We start from the raw sequence: 26,699 nt of genomic DNA, 5'->3' as shown, positions 1-26,699 counted from the left end.
TGGCTATCTACCCAGCTAGATTTCAAGACGATCAGTGGTCATTGGGTTAAAATACAGTCAATCAACGAAACAGTGGTCATATCATTGGTGCACAGTGATGTCATTACTTGTCGTCTTCAAATCGGTTTCTTTCAGTCAATACGTCACGCGAAATGTCCCATCAGGTTTGGTTGTGTTACAAACAAACCAGTTGATTGCAATGAAACCAAACATGACTGGAAAAGTCACGTTTTGTGAAAGTATTTACACTCGAATGCGTCGTTGAAAATGGAATGAGACGGAATTCACGACACAAGCGGTTCACAAAATGTTTCGTGTTAGGCTATAAAAACGGATTTTATCAAACAAAAGATAATTCATTGTGTAACAATGAGCATTGGGATTGCAAACAGACGAAGATCTTCAAAGGTAAACAATTTATTTTAATGCAGTTTGTGATTTTGTTAGCCTGTGCTGGTTGAAATAGTTGTTTTTTTATGGGGCTCTATCCTCATAATTGCATCGTATTCTTTCATAGTAAATCCTTTTTTAAATCTGACAATGCAGTTGGATTAGCAAGATTCTAGGCTTCGATACATGTGAGACACTTGTATTTTCATGAATGTTTAATATGACTATTTATGTAGCGATCACCGTATGTTGTGGAATTTCAGCCCGCTACCGGGTTCCGTGCGCAGAGAGGTTAATGTTGATGATGTCAGTAATAACCACAAGAAGCATGTGGCTGAGCTCTTTAATCACCACTTCATTAAGTCAGGATTCCGATTTGACTCAGCCATGCCTCCAACATTTTCTCATCTCCCACCCCTACTAATGCGACTATCCCAGATACCTCTTTTTCCCCTGCCTGCTACAAAGTTTCTCTCTGCGGGCAGTCACTAAGCCTGAGATGCTAAAGGAGCTCCTGAAACTTGACCCCAAAAAACCCCATCTGGGTCAGATGGTTTAGACCCTTTCTTTTTTAAAGGTGCTGCTCCTATCAATCGCCAAGCCTACCTCCGACCTTTTTAACCTGTCTCTCCTTTCTGGGGAGGTTCCCACTGCTTAAAAGCCAACCATGGTTCGTCCTTTATTTAAAAGGGGGAAAGCTGATCCTAACTGTTACAGGCCTATTTCTATTTTGCTCTGTTTATCAAAAGTGTTGGAATAACTTGTCAATAATCAACTGACTGGCTTTCTTGATGGCTATAGTATTCGCTCTGGTGTGCAATCTGGTTTCCGCTCAGGTTATGGATGTGTCACTGCAACCTTAAAGGTCCTCAATGATGTCACCATTGCTCTTGATTCTAAGCAATGTTGTGCTGCTATTTTTATTGACTTGGCCAAAGCTTTTGATATGGTAGACCATTCCATTCTTGTGGGTCGGTTAAGGAGAACTGGTGTCTTTGAGGGGTCTTTGGCATGGTTTGCTGACTACCTCTCTCAAAGACTGCAGTGTATAAAGTTAGAACATCTGCTGTCTCAGCCACTGCCTGTCACCAAGGGAGTACCCCAAGGCTCGATCTTAGGCCACACGCTCTTCTCAATTTACATCAACAACATAGCTCAGGCAGTAGGAAGCTCTCTCATTAATTTATATGCAGATGATACAGACTTATACTCAGCTGGCCACTCCCCGGATTTTGTGTTAACCTCTCTAGGGGGTGTGGGACGCTACCGTCCCACCTGGCCAACATCCAGTGAAATTGCAGAGCGCCAAATTCAAAAACAGAAAAACTCATTATAAAAATTCATAAAACATACAAGTATTATACATCGGTTTAAAGATTAACTTCTTGTTAATCTAACCACAGTGTCAGATTTCAAAAAGGCTTAACGGCGAAAGCATACCATGAGATTATCTGAGAACAGCGCACAGCAGACAAATCATTACAAATCGTAACCAGCCAAGTAGAGGAGTTACACAAGTCAGAAATAGCGATAAAATTAATCACTTACCTTTGATGATCTTCATATGGTTGCACTCACAAGACTCCCATTTACTCAATAAATGTTTGTTTTGTTAGAAAAAGTCCCTCTTTAAATCCAAAAACCTCAGTTTTGTTTGCGCGTTTTGTTCAGTAATCCACAGGCTCAAAGGCAGTCACAACAGACAGTCGAAAAATCTGAAAAGTATCAGTAAGGTTCGTAGAAACATGTCAAACGATGTTTATAATCAATCCTCAGGTTGTTTTTAGTCATAATAATCAATAACATTTCAACCAGAAAAAAAAAAAAAAAACTCACCCTCCTTTTGACCTCCTCCTTTTCCACAGCAATCTGTGATCCGGGTCACGGCCCAATGTAACAGTATAGCTTCTGTCCCTCTCCTCGCCCCTACCTGGGCTCGAACCAGGGACCCTCTGCACACAACTGACACCCACGAAGCATCATTACCCATCGCGCCAGGGAAACAACTACTTCAAGGTCTCAGAGCGTCATCAATTGAAACGCTATTAGCACGCACCACCGCTAACTAGCTAGCCATTTCACATCGTTTACAGATACAATGTCCTTCTCCCAGCACATGTCAAAGCTGCAGGCTAAAGTTAAATCTAGACTTGGTTTCCTCTATCGTAATCGCTCCCCTTTTCACCCCAGCTGCCAAACTAACCCTGATTCAGATGACCATCCTACCCATGCTAGATTATGGAGACATAATTTATAGAGCGGCAGGTAAGGGTGCTCTCGAGCAGCTAGACGTTCTTTACCATTCGGCCAACAGATTTGCCACCAATGCTCCTTATAGGACACATCACTGCAATCTATATTCCTCTGTAAACTGGTCAACTCCATATTCCCGGTTGCAAGACCCACTGGTTAACGCTTATTTATAAAAACCCTCTTAGGCCTCACTCTCCCCTATCTGAGATATCTACTGCAGCCCTCATCCTCCACATACAACACCTGTTCTGCCAGTCACATTCTGTTAAAGGTCCCCAAAGCACACACATCCATGGGTCTCTCGTCCTTCAGTTCGCTGCAGCTCGCGACTGGAACAAGCTGCAACAAAACACTCAAACTGGACAGTTTTATCTCAATCTCTCTTCATTCAAAGAATCAATCATGGACACTCTTACTGACTGTTGTGGCTGCTTTATGAGATGTATTGCTGTCTCTACCTTCTTGCCCTTTGTGCTGTTGTCTGTGCCCAATAATGTTTGCACCATGTTGTGTTGTCATGCGTTGCTGCCTTGCTATGTTGTTGTCTTAGGTCTCTCTTTGTGAAGTGTTGTCTCACTTTTCATTATGTGTGTTTTGTCCTATACTTATATATATTTTTTTTAACCCCAGTCCCTGCAGGATGCCTTTTGCCAGGCCATCAATGTAAATAAGAATTTGTTCTTAACTGACTTGCTTAAATAAAAGGTTATACATTTTTTTTTAATTATGTGGATAAGAGTCACAGACAAGACATTTACAAGACTAAAATTGTTTTATTGGTCCTTTTAATTGTCAGGATTGTGCAACTCCTTTACAAAACACCATGGCAGAGATGCAACAGCGTCCTCCACTTGAGCGTGAGTGGGCACGTATATCAGGCTTCATGGCAGGGAGACGCAAAGCCATCCCTTTTTGTAGTGTACGTCCATTCACATGACCTCAGCTACTCAGTGTTCTCCAATTATTTGAATGAGAAATAATTTATTTAGCTTACCTCTTTACCCATTGTATATCTCAGACACTGTTTTTCACATAGCCCCAATTCCATATGAGAGGATGATGTCATTCCATGATGTTCGAAATCAGCTCTGAAGCAAGAAAAATAGAAATGGACCGAGATAAACTTTTTTTATGGGGACCGTCCGTCTGCAGATGTCGGCGCTGCTGGATGTGTGCGTTTCCGCAGCCGGATTCTCTTTTACCCGCATAACGAATAACTCATTTCCGCCATTGTTACAATATCAGTCTTTTACATTTCACATAGTTAAGTTAGTTAAGTCAACAATGCACTCCAGACGTTGAAGTTAGCGCACTCGGTGAATGAATCTGTATAGATATTCAGTTGTGTTTCTGCTGGATTTCTAGCAAGTCGGCGCTAGCTAACTGACGTTGCTGGCTGCACGAGAACCACTGGACGCTGTAGCTGTGTGGCTAAACTAGCCAGCTACACTAACGAATGGCTAGGCTTCTCACCATTTTCCATCAACTTGCTGTTTTTAGACGAAAGATACATTTTCGTTTAATGTTTACATACTCACAATCCATATCATCTCTATTCACGGGTATTATAGCGCAGTTTATCGATATCCAGATTAAGTCCGATTCTCATGTGTCCTGTGTGTTGGTAACAGCTGATGCTAGTTACCAGGAGAAACATCCACCAATAGCGAAAGCCCATTTGTGTTGGACACACCCATGAGGAAGAGCACCATGTTTTGTGTACACTGCCAGTCTAAACAGCCCAGGCCTACAACAGCGGGGAAGTATACTTTGTCTACCCTTACTAACTATAATAAATTATATTCTGGCCATATCAGAGCTACATTTTTTTATACATTTCTCAATAAAATTACATTTCTAATTTAAACAGCTAATATTTAGCTTGAAAAGTAAGAACCAGGGCAGGGAGCAGCCTGGGACATAGAGAACAGAAGGTTTGTTAGATTAGATGCCCAGTTGTGTCCAAATGTCCTCAAAAGCCATACTGCAACCCTGAATCAGAGCGGGAAAATGACACCACAAAAACAAACTCCCCAAATGCATTTTGTGGACGACTGTCAAAAGTTGAACACTGTTTTATTTATTATAAATCAATGCATTTTATATAAAAAGGGCAAAGAGATCTGAAATGAAACCATTGAAAATGTAAACCTCACAAGAAGGGCACCACCTGACCTAGTTACAGATACTCAATGAGCCAATACACCTGGTTAACGATCCACTGTCACCAAAAGGCCTGGGCTATGTCCAAGTTCATTCAACAGTTGTGAATGGTTTAGAACCGAGTGCTGCAGACAAATGAATGAGAGCATTACAAGCATGGCGACTAGGAGGACTATTGTGTTTTGTGCACTTAACACAACGGTCACTAGCAGCCAACACACATTCTTGACATGTTCACAAAACTAGAGTGAATAGCTGTCCAATGGTATAAGATTGTTGAGAACTTGGAAAGGTAAACAAGACAAAAGCTTTGTGTAACGCCCCAGTCCTGAATGTAGCCCAGGTACAGCCACCTTCTGTTTGCACAAGACCAGGGCCAACCCATAACACCTACCTACCCTAGGGTGTTCACAGATCTGAAAGTACTAGATGTGAAAGCTATAGGCATAAGTCCACAGGCCAAAACCATATCGCTTAGATGCGTCCAGTCATTTGGGATCTGTGAACACTAAAAGGGACTGGGGCTAGGGACCAACATGGAACCAAGCCCTGGTTGTTAGTTAGAATAAGCTAAGACACTGTTGCAGTCTAGAGCCCTCAAAGAGCAGAAGAGAGCATAAAAGAGTGGGATCGTTTTCGAAGAAATCAACTTGACATTTGAAAGGACTTATTGGTACAGTGCATTCAGAAAGTTCAGACCTTCACTTATTCCACATTTTGTTACATTACAGCCTTATTCTAAATTTAATTCAATTGTCCCCCCCTCAATCTACACACAATACCCCAAAATGACAAGGCAAAACCAGAAATGTTTGCTAATTCATAAAAATAAAACTTAAGTATAAAATGTACATAAGTATTCAGACCCTTTACTCTGTACTTTGTTAGAGCACCTTCACTGCAGATCCTCTCATGCTCTGTCAGGTTGGATGGGGAGTGTTGCCGCACACAGCTATTTTCAGGTCTCTCCAGAGATGTTCGATCGGTTTCAAGTCCAGGCTCTGGCTGGGCCACTCAAGGACATTCAGAGCCTTGTCCCAGCGCAACTCCTGCGTTGTTGTAGTTGTGTGCTTATGGTCATTGTCCTGTTGGAAGGTGAACCTTCAACCCAATCTGAGGTTCCGAGCGCTCTGGAGCAGGTTTTCATCAAGGATCCCTCTGTACTTTGCTCTGTTCATATTTCCCTTGATCCTAACCTGGCAGTCCCTGCCGTTGAAATACATCGCCACAGCGTGATGCTGCCACCACCATGTTTCAACGTAGGGATGGTGCCAGGTTTCCTCCAGACTTGACTGTTGGCATTCAGAGAATCTTGTATCTCATGGTCAGAGTCCTTTAAGTACCTTTTGGCAAACTGCAAGCGGGCTGTCATGTGCCTTTTACCAAGGAGTGGCTTCTGTCTGGCCACTCTACCATAAAGGCCTGATTGGTGGAGTGCTGCAGAGATGGAAGAACCTTCCAGAAGGACAACCATCTCCACAGAGGAACTCTGGAGCTCTGTCAGAGTGACCATCGGGTTCTTGGTCACTTCCCTGATCAAGGCCCTTTTCCCGATTGCTCAGTTTGGCCGAGCGGCCAGCAGTAGGAAGACACTTGGTGGTTCCAAACTTCTTCCATTTAAGAATGGAGGAGGCCACTGTGTTCTTGGGGACCTTCAATGCAGGATACATTTTTTGGTACCCTTCCCCAGATCTGTGACACAGATCTTGACACAAACCTGTCTCGGTGCTCTATGGAAAATTCCTTCGACCTCACAGCTTGGTTTTTACTCTGACATGCACTGTCAACTGTGGGACGTTACATAGACAGGTGTGTGCCTTTCCAAATCATGTCCAAGCAATTGAATTTACCACAGGTGGACTCCAATCAAGTTGTAGAAACATCTCAAAGATGATCAATGGAACAGGATGCACCTGAGCTCAATTTCGAGTCTCATAGCAAAGGGTCTGAATACTTATGTAAATAAGGCATTTGTTTATTTGTAATCAAATTGCTAAAATTTCTACAACGTTTTTCGCTTTGTCATTATGAGGAAATAAATTAACTTAATTAATTTTAGAATAAGGCAAAATGTAACAAAATGTGGAAAAGGTGATGGGGTCTGAATACTTTCCGAATGCACTAAACACTTTTTAATTTAGATAAATAAAATAAAAATTATAGGAAGTAATTGGTATTGTCACTGTCAAATAAATGTTTACTTTAGGACATTACTCAGTCTTAGGACATTATGCACGCTTGAGTACGACCACATCTTTGAACAAATCATGGTTGGCCATCACAACTACAGGCAATAGATAGGCCAAGAATAACCCTTTAAATAGTCCACATTTCAAAACGCAACCCAATTCATCCACACTCAAATATTGTTCCAAAATAAAAACATTATTTAAAATCAAGTTGATTTCACTGACCCCAAAAGGTAAAGCTCAGGCTCTGGTAATAAGGTGTTATTTGCAGACAACTAGATTTCCCTTAATGTAATATGAGAATTTAATAGGCCTGCGTCTTTGGGTGAGAGGTCAAATCACCAGTGTTTCCAGGTCAATGTAAGCTGTAAAAATATGAGACTTGGGGTATGGCTTTTTGGCACCTGGCTTTTAAAGCAACCTTATATACTGAGCTTGTTTTGTGAGTTTAGGGAGGGTGGGGAAAGATTCAAATGGACCACAAGTCCAAATGACCTAAAACACATATTAAAGAAAAATAAAACAAATAACTTAAATAGAAGTGCTAAAACAATAATTATTTGAGCCCTTTCATTAACCAGAAATAAAGCAGGGTGGAAGCGAATCCTAGCCCACCCCAACAGAAAAGGAGAGAGAGGAATAACAGTAATACCAATTTGTCATCCAATGATTCACAGATGTACAATTCACTTAGGTCAGACTCCGCCCACCCCAACCTCCCTTCCCAGAATTCTATAGTCATTGCCCCCCCCAGGTCTGTGAGCCCCGTCCGCCCTCTGTTTCAAGTCTGTCTGTACTGGAGGGAGAGCTCTCATCTGTCTCCGTGCATCCCCTGTCCTCCTCCTCCTCTGCCCTCTTTAACTGCTCTTCTTTTCTCCTGCGCTCCATCTCCCACTCTACAAAGGTGTCAAAGAGGCTTGGCCAGGCCTCGTCCTCGCTGTAGTTGCTCAGGTCCGGCCCAATGGCCTGTGTGAAGTTGAGGAACATGTTCCAGGTGTCCCGAGAGATGCCCCGCACACCTGACGGGTTCTCGCCCAGGAACTCCAGCCAGTGCTCGAGGATGGCTGGCGTGTCCTGCGTGAAGACCAAGCGCCACAGCGCAATGGCGATGTCACGCTGCAGCGAGCGCTGGCCTTCATCAGCGTCCAGGCCGAACTGAAAGGTGAAGCGGTACAGCTCCTTGAAGTTCTCCTCGCCCTGCGCCTCCAGCAGCATGAAGGGGAACCGGGAGCAGATGCCCTCGAGACTGTCTGCCTTGATCGCCCTGCATCCGTCTACAAACTCCTTCCTATAGACAGGTGGAGGAAAACAGGGCTGCGTTATAGACCACAACACAAAGTTATTATAAAAAAGAAAATGAATCATGAAAAAACTATTTAGACAACTTAAATAAAATAATTAACAACACTGAAACTATATGACTTAAACTATATAAAATCATCAAGAATTGCTCAGTTTTATTGTAAACTTTTTGTTTCGTTTTATTGTAAACTTTGGCAAAAAAATCTAACAGGGTTTTCAAGAGATTCAAGCTACAGAATCTGGCTGGTAAATGCTGCCAGAAGATGGTGTTGTTTCAAATAGGTCTACTTAGTGCGTCACTATCACTTGCTAACAGGGTGGGAAAAAATGTAGCTAACTTGATTCTTCTTACATGTACTACCAAAGTTAAAAAGCATTGGATTGGTGTAAGCATGGGGAGAGTTTGCTTCCACCATATGTTTTTGCACCAGTCTTGGCGCTATTCCTTTTGAATCCAAGTCACATTGAGATTTACTTTATAATTTCAACCTAACCGATCACCTTTAATATTACTGCCTTCTCTGTGGTATTTGTATTTATTAAAGATCCCAATTAGCTGCTGCCTTTCCTGGGGTCTAGCAACATAAAGGCAGTTATATACCCTCAGGCCACTACCCTACTACCACATATCTAGAATACAAAATCCATGTGTACGTGTGTGTAGAGTGTGTGTCTTATCAGGTGTATGCGTGTGTGTCTGTCTCTTCACAGTCCTCGCTGTTCTATAAGGAGTATTTTTTTATCCGTTTATCCTAATTTCCTACTGCCTGCATCAGTTACCTGATGTGGAATAGAGTTCCATGAAGCCATGGCACTATGTGGTAACATCCCAAAAAACACAATAACAAACAACTCTGACAAATGGTTCCGAGCCTCCACATATGATTTCTGTCCAACACTAAAACTATAACTGCAACTAAATAATATAAAAAACTAAATATAAATATTTTTGTGAAATAAAACTAGCAAATCAGGTCTGAAAACTAACAAACTAAACTTGAATAGAAATAAAACTAATATAAAACACAAAACTTTAACCTTGCTGCAACATAATGTCAACCTTTGAACCAGGCAATAAGCCTTAAATAACCCTTATGGAGAAAAACCTGTCCATTTCAAGCCAATAAGCTCAGTTGAGAAACTCTTAAAATCAAACTGATAAAACATCACCTAGGCCTCAACATAAACAAGTCAGGTAAAGTAAGCAAGGAAATAACTGTGCCGTCTTGGTCTCTCAACTCTTTGTCAGTATGATAACGTGCAGCAGGCCCAGACACTTTACAGCACAGGGAGAGAAAGGGCAAGATGCCCCTGAGATAAACTTGACCACATCCTGTCACCCTGCCATATTGTGCTTATGTCGCTTCAGCACATGACACCCTGGCCAGATATGTCCTCTGATATGCCTTTTTTTCCCCACCCCATTTTATACTGCAGACATTAAATCAGACCTGGTCTGAACAGCAAAGCAACAGTAAAACGTTCAAAGTTTAGGTAGCTCAGATGGGAACATTTTGTTTTATGTAAAATGATCGTAATAGGTCCAATTTTCAGACTAGGTACAACATTACATGACAATTGATGAGACAAAATCATCTGAGGAATAGACCATCAGAAAGACACACTGTCCACTCCATACTCATCTCAGCCACTTATTACAGAGTGCAGTGTCAGAGCCAGAGACTGATTCTATTTGTGCCCCCTACCTGTCAACTATAAAGTGTGAACTACAGAGCTGCTGAAACGAGTGGGGTGGCCAGCCAGAACAATGTTAATTGAAACACTGCACAGTAACAGGAAACTAGCCTAAAACAGACAGTGCATGGCAGCCGTAGACATTTTTGAATTTGATCAGAGTTTAGCATCAGACATTATGAGCTAATATGGTCTCTTTTGGACCAATACTTGAGTCAAAGAATCTTCTCAGAAGATATTCTCTGAATATCAACAACAACACATTGATGTAGCGTTTTCTTTGTCTTATGCCTATCCCTTCCCATTCACAACCCATCTCTCACCTTGTAAACTTGCACATGGTGGCAGCCTGAAACTTCCAAGCGAGGACCAGCACACGGAACTCGGCGGGATCCACGTACAGGTCGTTGCAGAACCTCTCCATGCCCTCCTCCAAGATAGACTCCTCCTGCGGGTCCTTGTAGCAGCAGAAAAGCTCCTCGATGCGCAGCAAGGACGGCCCCTCCCTATCTGCCACCGAGTGCTCCTCATTCCTCAGGTCCCCCATCATGGCCGATGTGGGGATCATTGTGGTCTCCACGGTAACCTCCAAGGCATTCTTGGTGCCATTGAACATGAGCTCACTGGAGGCCTTGCTGCTCAGGGAGCTGGGCTCCTCCTTGTGTCCTCCTCCCCCACTGCCTCCCGTGCCCCCGCATTTCTTGTGGTGGGACTTGGACCCAGGCTCCTTGTCGCCACTCTTGCTCCCGAGCGAGGACGATGGGTTCTTACACTTGGTGACACACTGGCCCATGTCGCTCGCTTTGGTTCTCACGGTCTGTCCTCCCCTCCTTCAGGCCCTGCCTGCCCCACCTAGACGCCTCTGCTCTGGCCTGGTGAGACGTCTCAACATGCCCTTGGGCCCTGAGACAGAGGAGGAGTCCAACACAGTCACACAGAGTCAACAATAACAGTAACAATGAATCACTGGATCAACAAAGCTGCTAGTCACAAAGGGTCAAAAGCCACAACACTGAGGTGATAATTACTAGAGAAAACGATCACTAAATGCTAGTTAGAAAAACATATGAAGATCATACAGTAGGCTACATCACCACCAACGAAGAAGGGTGGAGGGCCTGGCAGCTTTTTGAAGCCTGGCCCTGGTACCATAGAAGCTGGTACTGTACCATGGAGAGGAGGGGGGGTCCAAATCAAACTGGAGGGCTGTATAAGTACGAAACACTTATAGAGAGGAGCCTTATATAGCATGGATTATCATAGAAACAGACTAAAATACTTAACAACAAGATGTTTTTAACCATAGAAACCACAAGATAAAACAATTAGAAGTGGTCTGGCTCATACATACTACTAGCCTACACAATACCCTACCAGAGTAGTTCAGAGATAGAGCAAGAAAAGGGTTGGTGCTGATAAATACTTACAGACACTTCCTCAGAATGCATTGACCACTCTAGATGAAGGTGTCATCTTTTTCTGCTCCATTGTAGTGACCGCAATGCTGAATGACACACACCATCTTGTCACCATTAGCATAATGTCATACAGGGGTGTTGTTCTCCCACATGTAGATTCAGTTTGTTTACTTGCTGTGAATTTGTAATTTGAGATCGAGAAAGCAGTCAGTTACTACATAGCAGGGTATTCCCATAGCAAACTATAGCAACAAATATGCCCAAGCCTTCTCCTTTGTGAGAGCTTTTAATTATATACATTTGAAATATTCTGTGACTCATGAGAAATTCATGATAGCTTCCAGCTGTCTCAAGATTCATAAGCCACCTAGCAATACTCATGATTTGATGATGAAACACTTAGCTACAAGAGAACCGCCCCTGATCACATTTAGCTATTGAAACTATTCATGAGGAATGGAACCTCCGATCTGGTTCCCCGTGGACATGTACAGGTAAAAGCTTGCAGTGCTTTCAATTATGTTCACCCCATTCTATTGGCAAATGGAGATTATTGTTTTAGCTAGCTGAATAGGAACGCATCTACCATTTCAATACTGAGGGGAATATCTAGTTAACATAGCTATCTATCTACGTAACTATTTAGTTAGCAACCCATTTATCAAAATAACACTGCCAGAAATAATCTAAACTAGCTAGTCTAGCTAACGTTAACTCATCTGAACGCGGCGTTGGCAAGTTGCGTATTTTAGTTTGACCAACTAACAACATGCTGACCTAATCAACATGACTGTCTAACAACTTCAGTAGCTAAATTCCCTTGGCTTGCTATACTTCGCCATCATCATACCCTAGCTAGTGGCTGTTTAACTAGCACGTCATCATGTAGCTAGAGCGCTAACTTTACAGATAACGTTATCTAGCTAGCATGCCAAAGCTATACACTGGTTTAGATAGTGAACAACAAACGTACCTTTTAAACAGAAATGATTGCCTAGAAAATCGCGTACATCACTCCAATAACATTAGCTAGTAAAACAAAACGTTAGCTTGCTATCTTAGGACACGACACAAACATCCCCACATAGCTAAAAAGATAGCCAGCTAACGTTAGCTAGTCAGCATCATAAACAAAACCGAGCGTTTCAGTTGACTTTCGCCTGATAAGAACGCACCTGGTTTGCAAACAACCGCCATAAACGACTGACTTCTACTTTAAATTGACTGCTAAATCAAACAACTCAGATGAACCAGTACGAAAGGCTTACAGTTTCTTTGTGTTTCGCCCTTATGTGGACATTAAGGGAATATTCCCTGCATCACTTCCTCCCCGCAGAGCACCCCACCAGCGAGACGTCTAGAAAGCTATGATAACCACTGATCTACATGGATAAGGATGGGCTCCCCTGTTTAGATTTAGTTAAACCTTGAAGTGGCTGGCAAAAATTCAAACGAACAGGAATCAACATGATGTAATATTAGGTGAAATCTTATTTCTCTTTTGGTTTGAACTTGAAGGGCTTTGAAAAGCGAATTACATTTGGACTTTTGAGCTCCCGAGTGGCGCAGCGGTCTCAGCCACTACATGTTTGTGATAGAGGCATCACTACAGACCCTGGTTCGATTCCAGGCTGTATCATAACCGGCCGTGATTGGGAGTCCAATAGGGCGGCGTACAATTGGCCCAGCGTCGTCCGGATTGGCCGTCATTGTAAATAAAGGTTAAATAAAAAATGAAATGGTTTCGTAGCGACTTTGCAACCCACTGATTGCTGCGAACACGTTAATAAAATTACGTCAGTGTAATCGTCATCTCTATGCGACATGTTGACTAAAAAGCGCACAGCAGGTAGGTCAAGTAATTCATAATACTACTATTCTGCAAATCAGCATTAGGAATGAATGTTATTGTAATGTTGACATACACCGTTAGATATTCCTGTCCTATATGTTCCAAATACATTAAAGATAAACATGTCATCATGTTTAGGTATATTGGCTTGTCACCCTGCTAGCTCTTTTTTAAATGTAGAAAAACCAGTATACATACAAGAAGTATACAAATAGATAATGATAACATATGCTAGGGGGTACAACAAATGACATATTATACAAAAACCTTGAAAGAAACACCAATTGATTGTTTTAACAGCTTTCTTAGAAGGATGTTGAATAGTCTGCTCAAATGTACTGCTCAAATTACTTATAGAAAACACGGAAGTGTTTTTTTATTAGTGAATTTATGAATATGACATTTTTCCATCACACTGCTTGCTCACGTTTGCCCATGTTCATCAGCGTGATGCATACCCCAGTGAGCTAATCAAAATTAAATAGACTTATACACTTTTCTGAAAATCAGTTAATTTAATTCTAGTGTACATACGATCAATGTCACCAGGGATGGTCTGTATGTGAAGGACTCTACTAAGCTGATAGCTATCTTGTGATTCTAGTCCCTGCTACAATGAAAATAAAACATTTCCGATGTTATATTACCACCTAGTGGTTCATTTAAACATGCGAGTACATGTATTATTTTCCCACACTTTCCAGCAGTAAACCTACTTGTGTTTCAGTAATAATTCAAAGCAGTTAACTCACATCCATATATATATATGTTTTCACCTATCCAATGATGTTTGATCAGTGGTTATATCATTTCAAACAGGGTCCCAGTCTGACTCCCTGCATATATTCTTCATATTCCCTGCTTTGTATTGTTTTTAGACCAAATGACATCTGCCACACGTAATCAGGTCCTGTCACTGTATATGAGGGTATTTCGGATCGCCCGGGGCTGGCAGTCCACACTCCCACAAGAGACTGAGAGCGAGAGACGGTACATTGTCCAGGAGGCCCAGACCCTCTTCAGACAGAACCAACAGGTACAGATAGTAGGGATGGGCATTTGAAATTATTTGGCTGTTCGCATATATATTTTTTCAAGTACTTGGAATGGAAAAAGCATTTTTGGAGAACGACCAATAATTGTCCAAGACCATATATCAGGCTATATATCAGATATAGGCCTTTTCTAGTCCATCCCCTTCTATCGGCAATGCCGATAGTCCCTTTACATAGCAAAACTGCTGCTATGCCAGCCACCTCTGGCATAGCAGCACTGCACAATGCTGAGGAATGTCTAGCTGGGAAAATCAGCAGTAGTAGTAAGCTTGCTCATTCTCCAACATTCTCTCTCACTGTTGAGAAATTGATTAATTGAGACAGTGACCAAAGTCAAACTCCTGTTGCAAATATTAGTTTAGTTAATTCACTAACAATAAGTCTTGTGTCGATGTGCCCGGACATGCATGCATTAAGCAAGCTAGCTATCTAAGCAGATAAATATGACTTGCAGTGGTGGAAAAAGTACCCAATTGTCATACTTGAGTAAAAGTAATGATACTTTTATAGAAAATGACTCAAGTAAAAGTGAAAGTCACCCAGTAAAATACTACTTCAGTAAAAGTCTAAAAGTATTTGTTTTTAAATGTACTTGAGTATCAAAAGTAAAAGTATAAATAATTTCAATTTTCTTGTTTTTTAAATTCATGGATAGCCAGGGGCACACTCCAACACTCAGACATAATTGACAAAACTTTATTTGTCACATGTGTAGACTTTAGCGTGAAATGCTTACTTACAAGCCTTTAACCAACAATGCATTTCAAGAAGATTTAAGAAAATAATCTCAGCAAAAAAATAAATGTCCTCTCACTGTTAACTTTGTTTATTTTCAGCAAAGTTAACATGTAAATATTTGTATGAACATAACAAGATTCAACAACTGAGACATAAACTGAACAAGTTCCACAGACATGTGACTAACAGAAATTGAGTAATGTGTCCCTGAACAAAGTCAATATCTGGTGTTGCCCCAGCTGCATTAAGAACTGCAGTGCATCTCCTCCTCATGGACTGCACCAGATTTGCCAGTTCTTGCTGTGAGATGTTACCCCACTCTTCCACCAAGGCACCTGCAAGTTCCAGGACATTTCTGGGGGGAATGGCCCTAGCCCTCACCCTCCGATCCAACAGGTCCCAGACGTGCTCAATGGGATTGAGATCCGGGCTCTTCGCTGGTCATGGCAGAACACTGACATTCCTGTCTTGCAGGAAATCATGCACAGAACGCGCAGTATGGCTGGTGGCATTGTCATACTGGAGGGTCATGTCAGGATGAGCCTGCAGGAAGGGTACCACATGAGGGAGGAGGATGTCTTCCCTGTAAGGCACAGCGTTGAGATTGCCTGAAATGACAACAAGCTCAGTCTGGTAATGCTGTGACACACCGCCCCAGACCATGACGGACCCTCCACCTCCAAATCGATCCCGCTCCAGAGTACAGGCCTCGGTGTAATGCTCATTCCTTCGACGGTAAACGTGAATCTGACAATCACCCCATGTGAGACAAAACTGTGACTCGTCAGAGAAGAGCACTTTTTGCCAGTCCTGTCTGGTTCAACGACGGTGGGTTTGTGCCCATGGGCGACGTTGTTGCCTGTGATGTCTGGTGAGGACCTGCCTACAAGCCCTCAGTTCAGCCTCTCTCAGCCTATTGCGGACAGTCTGAGCACTGATGGAGGGATTGTGCGTTCCTGGTGTAACTCGGGCAGTTATTGCTGCCATCCTGTACGTGTCCTACAGGTGTGATGTTCGGATGTACCGACCCTATGCAGGTGGTGTTACACTGGTATGCCACTGCGAGGATGATTAGCTGTCTGTCCTGTCTCCCTGTAGCGCTGTCTTAGTTGTCTCACAGTACGGACATTGCAACTTATTGCCCTGGCCACATCTGCAGCACTCATGCCTCCTTGCAGCATGCCTAAGGCACGTTCACGCAGATGAGCAGGGACCCTGGGCATCTTTCTTTTGGTGTTTTTTAGAGTCAGTAGAAAGGCCTCTTTAGTGTCCTAAGTTTTCATAACTGTGACCTTAATTGCCCGTCTGTAAGCTGTTAATGTCTTAACGACCGTTCCACGGGTGCATGTTCATTAATTGATTATGGTTCATTGAACAAGCATGTGAAACAGTGTTTATACTCTTTCCAATGAAGATCTGTGAAGTTATTTGGATTTTTACAAATTCTTTGAAAGACAGGGTCCTGAAAAAGGGATGTTTCTTTTTTTGCTGAGTTTATTTACCAATTAGACTAAAATAAAAAGTAACAATAACGAGACTATATACAGGGGCATCGGTACTGAGTCAGTGTGTGGGGGTACAGGTTAGTTGAGGTAATTTGTACGTGTATGTGGGGGTGAAGTGACTATGCATAGATAATAAACAGCGAGTAGCAGCAATGTACAAAAGGATGCGGGGGGTGTCAATGTAAATTGTCTGGTGGCGATTTTATTAATTGTTCAGCAGTCTTATGGCTTGTGGGTAGAAGCTGTTGAGGAGCCTTTTTGTTCTAGACTTGGAGCTCCGGTACCGCTTGCCGTGCGATAGCAGAGAAAACAGTCTATAACTTGGGTGACTGGAGTCTCTGACAACTTTATGAGTTTTCCTCTGACACCATAAACTATCAAAATAAAGTTGCACACTCCATGTATAAACTCCCAGCAATTTATTGGGTATTTACCACTGTTTGGGCATCACTATGCCTTCCTCAGGGTAATGTCATGAATACTTGACCCAGGTTATGAAGACAAACAGTGCAATTAGTGCAACCAATGACAATAGTGAGGAGTGTGTCATAATGATTAAGTTAATTCAAATTAATTAATGAAACTGTTAAAAAATATTATATGTCATATTAAATCTACTACGCTATTGTTATCATATAGAAACATAATGGAATATTTTACAACATATTCGCATCAACATACATTGTTTCATTCAATTTCACATAATTTTCAATTTCATTTCATATTTGTTACATGTAATCTTTTGGCTCAACCTTAATGTTTAAGGAGCATCATCAAACAGGGGGAACATATTAGGTGTACGCTAATAAGCTGTTGAAAGAATATATCAATATATAAGACTTGTTCATAAAGGAAAAATGTTGTTCATTAGAAGGGCCTGAGATCAAAGTCCCTGCCTATTTTATACAGGCCCTGGATGGCAGGAAGCTTGGCCCCAGTGATGTACTGAGCCGTTCGCACTACCCTCTGTAGCGCCTTACAGATGCCGAGCAATTGCCATACCAGGCGGTGATGCACCGGTCAGGATGCTCTCGATGGTGCAGCTGTAGAACCTTTTGAGGATCTGTGGACCCATGCCAAATCTTTTCAGTCTCCTGAGGGGGGAAAAGGTTTTGTCGTGCCCTCTTCACAACTGTCTTGGTATGTTTGAACCATGATAGTTTGTTGGTGATGTGGACACCAAGGAACTTGAAACGCTCGACTCGCTCCACTACAGCACTGTCGATGTTAATGGGGGCCTGTTCAGCCCTCCTTTTCCTTGAGTCCATGATCAGCTCCTTTGTCTTGATCACGTTGAGGCAGAGGTTGTTGTCCTGGCACCACACTGCCAGTTCTCTGACCTCCTCCTTATAGGATGTCTCATCGTTGTTGGTGATCAGGCCTACCACTGTTGTGTCGTCAGAACTTAATGATGGTGTTGGAGTCGTGTTTGGCCACGCAGTCGTGGGTGAACAGGGAATACAGGAGGGGACTAAGTAAAAACCCCTGAGGGGTCCCAGTGTTAAGGATCAACGTGGCAAGCGTGACGTGTTGTTGCCTACTCTTTCCACCTTGGGGTGGCCCGTCAGGAAGTCCAGGATCCAGTTGCAGAGGGAGGTGTTTAGTCCCAGAGTCGTTAGCTTAGTGATGAGCTTCGTGGTGTTGAACACTATGGTGTTGAACGCTGAGCTGTAGTCGATGAACAGCATTCTCACATAGGTGTTCCGTTTGTCCAGGTGAGAAAGGGCAGTGTGGAGTGCGATTGAGATTGCATGATCTGTGGCTCTGTCAGGGCTGTTTGCCAATTGGAGTGGGTCTAGGGTGTCCGGGAGGATGCTGTTGATGTAAGCCATGACCGGCCTTTCAAAGCACTTCATGACTACTGACGTGAGCGCCACGGGGCGGTAATCATTTAGGCAGGTTGCCTTCGCTTCCTAGGGCACAGGCACTATGGTGGTCTGCTTGAAACATGTAGGTATTACAGACTCGGTCAGGGAGAGGTTTTAAATGTCAGAGAAGACACTTGACAGTTGGCCCGCGCATGCTTTGAGTACATGTCCTGGTAATCCATCTGGCCCAGCGGCTTTGTGAATGTGGACCTGTTTTAAAGTTTTTGTTCACATCGGCTACTGAGAGCATTATCACACAGTCATCCAGAACAACATGTGTGTTCAGTGAGTCTGCCAGATCAGAGGCAGTAGGGATGACCAGGGATGTTCTCTTGATAAGTGTGTGAATGGACCATTTTCCTGTCCTGCTATGCATTCAAAATGTAATGAGTACTTTTGTGTGTCAGGGAAAATCTATGGAGTAAAAAGTACATTATTTTCTTTAGGAATGTAGTAAAGTAAAAGTTGTCAAAAATATTAAAGTAAAGTACAGATACCCCCAAAAACTTAAGTTGTACTTTAAAGTATTTTTACTTAAGTACTTTACACCACTGGTGACCTGTTAGCAAAGATTACGATAACTAATCCTTTTATCTGTAGTGTCAGTTAGCTAGCTATATTGGCTACTGTGCTAGCTAGCTGGCTAGATAAACATTGTGCTAAGATATCAGATAGCTGCATTGGCTAATAGCTTCTAACTAACGTTAGCTGGTTATCATTTTGAACATGCTCCATTTTCGGCAACAAGCCATCTGACTTGCGGTGTAACTTTAGCTCTTTACTGGTGTGTTTATCTGGCCAGCCGCAATCATATCCGTAAATTGACAGTATTCTCGTACTAGGGAAATTAAGTGTTTTTAAAATGCCTAAATAAAGGTTGACAATAGGTTTAGATACCTAAGAATATTCCTGCATATTTATAGACCAAAAAATATGTAGATCAGCACGTCCACAGTTTTTATGTGAGTGAAGTCATACGCATAAAAAAAATCACAACTGCTGTGATGGAAACAGGAAGTTACGGTACAGTTTTGTAAATGCCGACAGATTATTTGTTCATTTGAAATGGATCTTTTTGCGTTGGTAAAATGTGTTATGCAAGAAATGGCAGTGGAACAAATATTGATATATGACTTGGAGTCACGTGATGATATGGTGTGTGGCCCTCCCACTATGACTCGGGAACCATGCAGTTTATTGGGCTACAGATGGAAAAAATAAGTATACTGAACAAAAATATAAATGCAACAATTTCAACGATGCAACAATTTCAACGAGTTACAGTTCATATTTGAAATCAGTCAATTTAAATGGACTTCACAGAAGTTGCAGGGACGCAACCATGGGTCTGAGAGGATATAGGCCCACCCACTGGGGAGCCAGGCCCAGCCAATCAGAATGACTTTTCCCCACAAAAGAGCTTTATTACAGCCAGAAATACTCCTCAGTTTCATCAGCTGTCCGGGTTGCTAGTCTCAGACTATCCAACAGGTGAAGAAGTCGGATGTGGAGGTCCTGGGCTGGGGTGGTTACACGTGGTCTGCAGTTGTGAGGCCGGTTGGACGTACTACCAAATTCTCTAAAACGACATTGTAGAGTTGGCTAATGGTAGAGAAATTAACATAAGATTCTCTGGCAACAGCTCTGGTGGACATTCCTCCAGTCAGCATGCCAATTGCATGCTCCCTCAAAACAAACTTGAGACATCTGTGGCATTGTGTTGTGTGTCAAAACTGCACATTTTAGTGGCCTTTTATTGTCCCCAGCACAAGGTGCCTTTTAATCAGCCTCTTTCTATGCCACAGCTGTCACGTGGATGGATTATCTTAGCAAAGGAGAAATGCTCATTAACAGGGATGTAAACAAATTTGTGAGAGAAATAAGACTTTTGTGTGTGTGGAGGGAACGGTTAGAACGCAATTGAGTGATTGAGACACAGAGGGGAAAGTGAATTTAGGGAGATGAACGGTGTGATGCTTGGCTTGGTTTCTTTTTTTGTTGTGCCCCGCAAATGCACATGTACAAATTGAACTCTAGAGTCGAAGCAAATTCACTTTGTCTTCAAGACAAAATGTAACTTGCCGGTTCAGGTAGCCACAAAGCTCATTCCACCAAATAATTTTACAGTATTTGAAAAAAAAAAGTGAGCTTTGGTTAAAGATCGAGATTTGACGGCTGTTCGAGTACTCTATTATTCATGCCTATCCCTAAAAGATGGCCCTAAAGGTTGTCTGGTGTAGCTCAAATTCTTCTTCGTCTGTTCTGTGTATCCCCTTTAGCTGACAGATCATACATCAATAAAGAAGTGCATAGACGAATGTGAGGCAAGGATAGGAATTGGTAAGTGTCAACACCAGCCTGGTTGACGTTTTTAATGATTTAATTTAGCAATGTATCAGGTGTGAGAATGTGACATTTTTCTCCACTCTAATTTGCAGGTCTTCATTACAGGAATCCCTATCCAAGACCTGTAAGTGACAGACATCTAAACCAGAACAAATGTTTCTCTTTCAGGAACTATTGTGTCATTTCACTATTGTCTAATGTAATGGTTTTATTTTGGTTCTTTAATTGCAGCTCTACCTGCCTGTAATGGGTCTGGCAACCCAGAAAGGCAGGAAGCTGAAAGCACAGCAACGCATGAGGAAGCAGGCCAAGCCGGTTTACTTACAGTCACATGACGAAGACAATTGAGACTAGATTAACTCATGTTGCCAAGGACAGGAAGACCGTCACTGGCTGATCTCAGGAGGAGTTGAGTTCATATGACCACTCAGCTGTAGATGACAAAAGTCATTTATATCCAATGTTCATCACGCACATCAATGTTCATCAAGCACATTTCAATGCGCCCCGCAGGATCCAATCCATCATGTCTGTGCAACAGTATACTTTACCGAGTATATGTATGCATGCATTTCCTGACAAAAGCTGCTATGTAAATGTCAGTCTTGTCTGTCCCGTAAGATAGTCAGCCTAAAAGATGTATGATATTGTTTTGACTATTTATTCTTTCAATAAATTGAGTTTTGATAAATGCCACTCCTCTGCATTCATGCTTTCAATAAATAAATAAAAAGACAGGTGAAATCTGTCAGGTAGAAAAATACTTCGATTCCTCAGTACTTTTCCGATACTTTTTAGCCAGTAGTTCTGAAAGTAGCGTTCACGAGCCAAAAGTGGTCCCGAAAATGTTGTACTTCACCATCACATCATTGTTCTCTAGCCTCTGTAGCATGCACAAAGAGAATAAAAATAAACTCTGTAGTGTTCATGAGCTGTGCACATGCATGGCTTCACCCCACAACCTCATTGGACAATTTCAGTGCCAATCGGACCTTGCGTCCCACTTTAACCTTGCAAGCTCATTGGGCATCATTCCACCTGCAAATCAACATTGTCTGTCATGCTTGGTTCTGCCTAATTCCCTTTGTTGTACAGACTGGTAGAGCAATCAAGCGATTGTGATAATGTAATTTATACAATGGAAAAGTTATAACCTACTTACTGTATGTTTGCATCAAATGGCCTATCCTTTAAAGTCATGTAATGATCACAGTGCCTTCAGAAAGTATTCACACCCCTTTACTTTTTCCACATGTTGTTGTGTTACAGCCTGAATTTACAATGGATTCAATTGAAATGTTTGTGTCACTAAACACAATACCCCATAATGTCAAATTCAAATTAATTCAAAATGAAAAGCTGAAATGTCTTGAGTCTATAAGTATTCAATCCCTTTGTTAATGGCAAGCAGTAAAGATTTGCTTAACAAGTTAAAAGTTGCATGGACTCACTCTGTATGCAATAATAGTGTTTAACATGATTTTTGAATGACTACCACATCTCTGTACCCCACACACTTATCTGTAAGGTCCCTCAGTCGAGTAGTCAATTTCAAACTCCGATTCAACCACAAAGACCAGGGTGGTTTTCCAATGCCTTGCAAACAAGGGCACCTATCTGTAGGCGGGTAAAAAAAAAAAAAAAAGCAGACATTAAATATCCCTTTGAGCATGGTGAAGTTATTAATTACACTTTAGATGGTGTATCAATACACCTAGTCACTACAAAGATACAGGCGTCCTTCCTAACCTAGTTTGCCGGAGAGGAAGGAAATCCCTTACGGATTTCACCATGAGGCCAATGTTGATTTAAAAAAAGTTATAGTTTAATGGCTGTGGTAGGAGAAAAATGAGGATGGCTCCACAACATTGTAGTTACTCCACAGTACTAACCTAATTGACAGAGTGAAAAAAAGTAGCCTGTACAGAATAAAACATGTTCCAAAACATGCATCCAGTTTGCAACAAGGCACTAAAGTAATACTGCAAAATATGTGTCAAAGCGATTATGTTTTTGTCCTGAATACAAAGTGATATGTTTGGGGCAAATCCAATACATCACATTACTGAGTACCACTCTCCATATTTTCAAGCATAATGGTGGCTGCATCATGTTATGGGTATGCTTGTAATTGTTAAGGACTGGGGAGTTTTTCAGGATAAAAAATACATGGAATGGAGCTAAATACAGGAAAAATCCTAGAGGGAAAACCTGGTCCAGTCTGCTTTCCACCAGACACTGGGAGATTAATTAACCTTTCAGTGGTACAATAACCTAAAACACAAGGCCAAATCTACATTGGAGTTGCTACTAAGAAGACAGTGAATGTTCCTGAGTGGCCGAGTTAGTTTGGACTTAAATCTACTTGAAAATCTATTGCAAGACCTGAAAATGGTTGTCTAGTAGTGACTAACAACCAATTTGACAGAGCTTGAAGAATTTTGAAAAGAATAATGGGCAAATGTTGCACTTTACCCGTAGACTTACCCAGAGACTCACAGCTGTAATCGTTGGCAAAGGTGCTTCTACAAAGTGTTGACTCGGATGTGAATCATTATTTAAATGAGATATTTGTGTATTATACTTCCAATAATTTTAAAGACATTTCTAAAAACATGTTTTCACTTTGTCTTTATGAGTTATAGTGTGTAGATGGGTGAGAAAAACATATAATTAATCCATTTTGAATTCAGGCTGTAACACAGCAAAATGTGAATTAAGTCAAGAAGTATGAATACTTTCTGAAAGCACTGTATATATAGGTCTAGTATTTGCCTACATGATGAATGATGATCGCTCCATTCATGAAAATGGATCGCTACTACAGACAGTGAGTCACGTGGCCGTGGCTTGCTATATAGAGCAGGCATTCAGTTACTGTTCGATTGGACGTTAGAATTGTCCAAACGAGTGACCTAAGCGGCTTTGAGCATGATATGATCGTCGGTGCTTGGTACGCCGGATCCAGTATCTCAGAAACAGCCCCCCTTCTGGGCTTTTCAAGCATGACAGTGTCTAAGGTTCCCCGAGAATAGTGCGACAAACAAAAAACATCCAGTCAGCGGCAGTCGTGCGGGTGACATCAGCTCGTTGATGAGAGAGGTATAAGGAGAATGGCAAGAATCGTGCGTGCAAGCGAACAGCAGACCAATAACGGCGCAGTACAACAGTGCTGTGAAGAACGGCATCTCGGAACGCACAACTCGCTGATCCTTGTTACAGATGGGCTATTGCAGCAGACGACCATCCCGGGTTTCCCTCTCAGCTAAAAACAAGAAAGAGCACTGGACAATTGAGGAGTGGGAAAACATTGCCTGGTCCGATGAATCACGGTTGCTGTTGCGTCATGCTGATGGCATGACAGTTGGGATTTGACATAAGCAGCATGAGCCAATGGACCCCTACTGCCTGGTGTCAATGATACAGGCTGGTGGCGGTGGTGTAACGGTGTGAGGAATGTTTTCCTGGCACACGTCGGGTCCCGTGATACCAATTGAGCAACGTTTCCATGCCCCCAAAGTATTCAGGCTGTTCTGGAAGCAAAGTGGAGTCATACCCGGTAGTAGATGGGTCTACCTAATAAACTGACCACTGAGTGTATATTGTTGTGAGTGTACATAGAGTCAGTGCAAGATAGGGTCAATGCAGATAGTCCGGGTAACCATTAAATAAACTATTTGGTTATTATGGCTTGGTGGTAAAAAGCTGTCTCAGAGCTTTTTGGTCCGTTTGCTGGACGGTAGCAGAGTGAACAGTCTATGGCTTGGGTGGCTGGAGACTGGCAATTTTACTGACCTATTTCTGACACTTCCTGATGTAAAGGTCCTGGATGGCAGGGAGCTCTGCCTCCGTGATGTACTGGGCTGTTCGCACCACAGTCTGTAGCACTTTGCGGTCGAGGGCGGTGCATTTGCCATACCAAGTGGTGATGCAGCCAGTCAAGATGGTCTCAATGGTGCAGCTGTAGAACTTGGATACAATGCATACAGTCATCTGTGAAAGTGTGAGACATACAACAGACAAGTTCAAATGTGCACTAGCGCACAAGCAGGTGAAAAGCTAAGAAAGCTTTGACAGAATGCGCTTCTGTGGAGAAGCATAAAATGTTTATAATGATGACATTAGTGCACAGTAAAGTGGCCGGTATTACTTAGTGTTGATTTTTTTGTACATTTCTGGTGTTGATTCAGGAGTTAAATGAACTCCAGGTTTTACAATAATACTCATTGGCGTAAAAGAACCCCAGTGTTGGTATTAATACCCAGATTTGAACCAAAACCACGCCCATCATTATCATATTTCCCAGGATGCTCTATTGCAGGTTGATTTTTAGAATTGTTTGTTTCAATATCTAGTATATTTTTGCATGTACATTGATTGATTGATTAATTATTCTTATGCTACTCAAATATAAACAACATACTTAAAAAAAAAAAACGAATCCAATCTGTTACTTGGACTTATTGCACCTGTTACTGAAATGGCTGTTCCAGTTTAGATTCTTTGGGTAGTTTTATGTGTTACTTTTCCCAACCTGAGCAGTCATTCAGAATGCAGGTTGCTGGTGAATTTTGTCTGGATTCCAATAAGAATTTGAACAACTCTTAGCAAGACAACATAATGTGACTTTGAGGCCTGATGTGGCCTTATGAAATATGTATTATATTGTTGTAAATAATTACATTTGAATGATAACATATTTGCATAGGATTTCACTTGGTGAAGGTCACAGGACTGAACATGAATAAATGCAACAACCATGTCTCTGTCACTAACAAATAGTCCTTGGTGGTAACTCTACATTTCACTCGAAAGGGAACACACTGGGAAATATGCAAATAAGGCTTGACACTACGCAACGTTTTAATTTAAGACAGAAGATTATGGACCTGAATAGAACAGTGTTAAATGTAACACACTCAGTGTTTATTTAACACACTCAGTGTTGATTTAACTGGAGAATTTGCTGTGTGACAATGATAACCTTGGTCACCTAGATTAGAGAAATCATGTAAAACAACTGCCTAATAAGAAATACCAAATCAAAAAGTGTGACAAAGCTGAAGAATGCTGAAACATAAGCAACATTACTTGAAAGTGAGGCACATCCTGGGCCAGAAACTTGGCCATGTTGACGTCCATCAGAGCTCTGAGCAGCAGAACACTCGTTCTTATCAGGGTATGTCAGCTTTAAGTTAACTGCGGCAGTCAGGACTGATTTGACGGCGCACATTGTACCATAGTCATAGTGATCCTGCGAGGACAGCTGCTCTGAACACAGGCGGTAGGCCACCAGGTTGTTTGATTTAACTTTTTTGTATTATCTTGGTTCCCACCCCCCACTTCCCGCAAATAAATCATTGTTTTATTTAAATACCCCGTACAGTAGGTGGTGGCAACACGTCAATAGGTGTAGTCTGCCATAAAACTTTGAAGAAGAAGAAGAAGGTGGCCACCAAGGCTGGCTCTAGCCTTTTGGGGGACCCTCCACCAAGCGGTTGTTGTTGTTGTTGTTGTGGCCCCCCACTTGACAGCAGAGAGAAAAATGTACGTTTTAAAGTACATTTCCTGCAGTTCTAAACATTTTGCAATGGGGAATATAAAAAATGTTGAAGTTGACGTAAAGATCCCGAACAGTCATTCTGATTCCCATGTAAAATAGCCTTTTAAATGACTAAAATATCACCCATAATACAGTATTTGTTTTGGATAGAAAAGCTCCCTTCCAAAAAGTTGCTGGCTGAAGACCTAGTTAACCAGTAACTAGCTAATACCAGATAAAGATGAAAGGGGAAACATAAAGTACCAATCAAAAGTTTGGACACACCTACTCATTCAAGGGTTTTTCTTTAATTGACAATTTTCTACATTTTCTACACTGATCTTTTCAGGAAACTTACTGATCGCAACAGTTTGTTGAGGGCT

The 26,699-nt window shown here is 41.9% G+C and overlaps 3 protein-coding genes and 1 pseudogene across 12 annotated transcripts in view; 1 reads left to right on the top strand and 3 right to left on the bottom strand.

Annotated features, from left to right (window-relative positions):
- The window catches only part of LOC110498842 (katanin-interacting protein), a 47,887-nt gene extending 42,240 nt beyond the window's left edge, over positions 1-5,647 (bottom strand). For 2 of the 3 annotated variants that reach the window (XM_021575494.2, XM_021575498.2), the window contains exon 1: positions 4,182-5,647. In XM_021575494.2, coding sequence (XP_021431169.2) covers positions 4,182-4,188 — 7 coding nt within the window. In that variant the 5' untranslated portion in view covers positions 4,189-5,647. Of the gene's footprint in view, positions 1-3,637; positions 3,732-4,181 lie in introns of all 3 variants that reach the window. The other variant, XM_036955645.1, reaches the window with a different exon arrangement.
- Positions 5,648-6,766: 1,119 nt separating this feature from the next.
- On the bottom strand, positions 6,767-13,010 carry LOC110498841 (DCN1-like protein 3). Of its 6 annotated transcripts, none has more exons than XM_036955637.1 (5): positions 12,384-13,010; positions 11,420-11,496; positions 11,072-11,198; positions 10,316-10,895; positions 6,767-8,283 (listed from the first exon to the last, which is right to left on the bottom strand). In XM_036955637.1, exons 4-5 carry the CDS (start codon positions 10,783-10,785, stop codon positions 7,734-7,736), a joined length of 1,020 nt encoding a protein of 339 aa, XP_036811532.1. In that variant the 5' UTR covers positions 10,786-10,895; positions 11,072-11,198; positions 11,420-11,496; positions 12,384-13,010; the 3' UTR covers positions 6,767-7,733. The 6 variants fall into 6 exon arrangements, with proteins under 6 accessions (XP_036811532.1, XP_036811533.1, XP_036811529.1 ...); XM_036955638.1 differs by having other exon boundaries at positions 12,679-13,010; XM_036955634.1 differs by lacking the exon at positions 11,072-11,198 and having other exon boundaries at positions 12,384-13,009.
- Positions 11,583-21,537, top strand: lyrm1 (LYR motif containing 1). Of its 3 annotated transcripts, none has more exons than XM_021575352.2 (5): positions 11,583-11,904; positions 14,141-14,298; positions 20,708-20,768; positions 20,867-20,898; positions 21,006-21,537. In XM_021575352.2, exons 2-5 carry the CDS (start codon positions 14,146-14,148, stop codon positions 21,120-21,122), a joined length of 363 nt encoding a protein of 120 aa, XP_021431027.2. In that variant the 5' UTR covers positions 11,583-11,904; positions 14,141-14,145; the 3' UTR covers positions 21,123-21,537.
- A 2,464-nt stretch (positions 21,538-24,001) lies between these two features.
- Positions 24,002-26,699, bottom strand: part of LOC110498726 — a 33,376-nt pseudogene continuing 30,678 nt past the window's right edge.

This window comes from Oncorhynchus mykiss, chromosome 20, assembly GCF_013265735.2.
Source record: "Oncorhynchus mykiss isolate Arlee chromosome 20, USDA_OmykA_1.1, whole genome shotgun sequence".
NCBI classification, from domain to species: domain Eukaryota; kingdom Metazoa; phylum Chordata; class Actinopteri; order Salmoniformes; family Salmonidae; genus Oncorhynchus; species Oncorhynchus mykiss.
The sequence above is the reverse complement of the archived record's forward strand: the minus strand, read 5'-3'. Positions and strand labels throughout refer to the sequence as shown.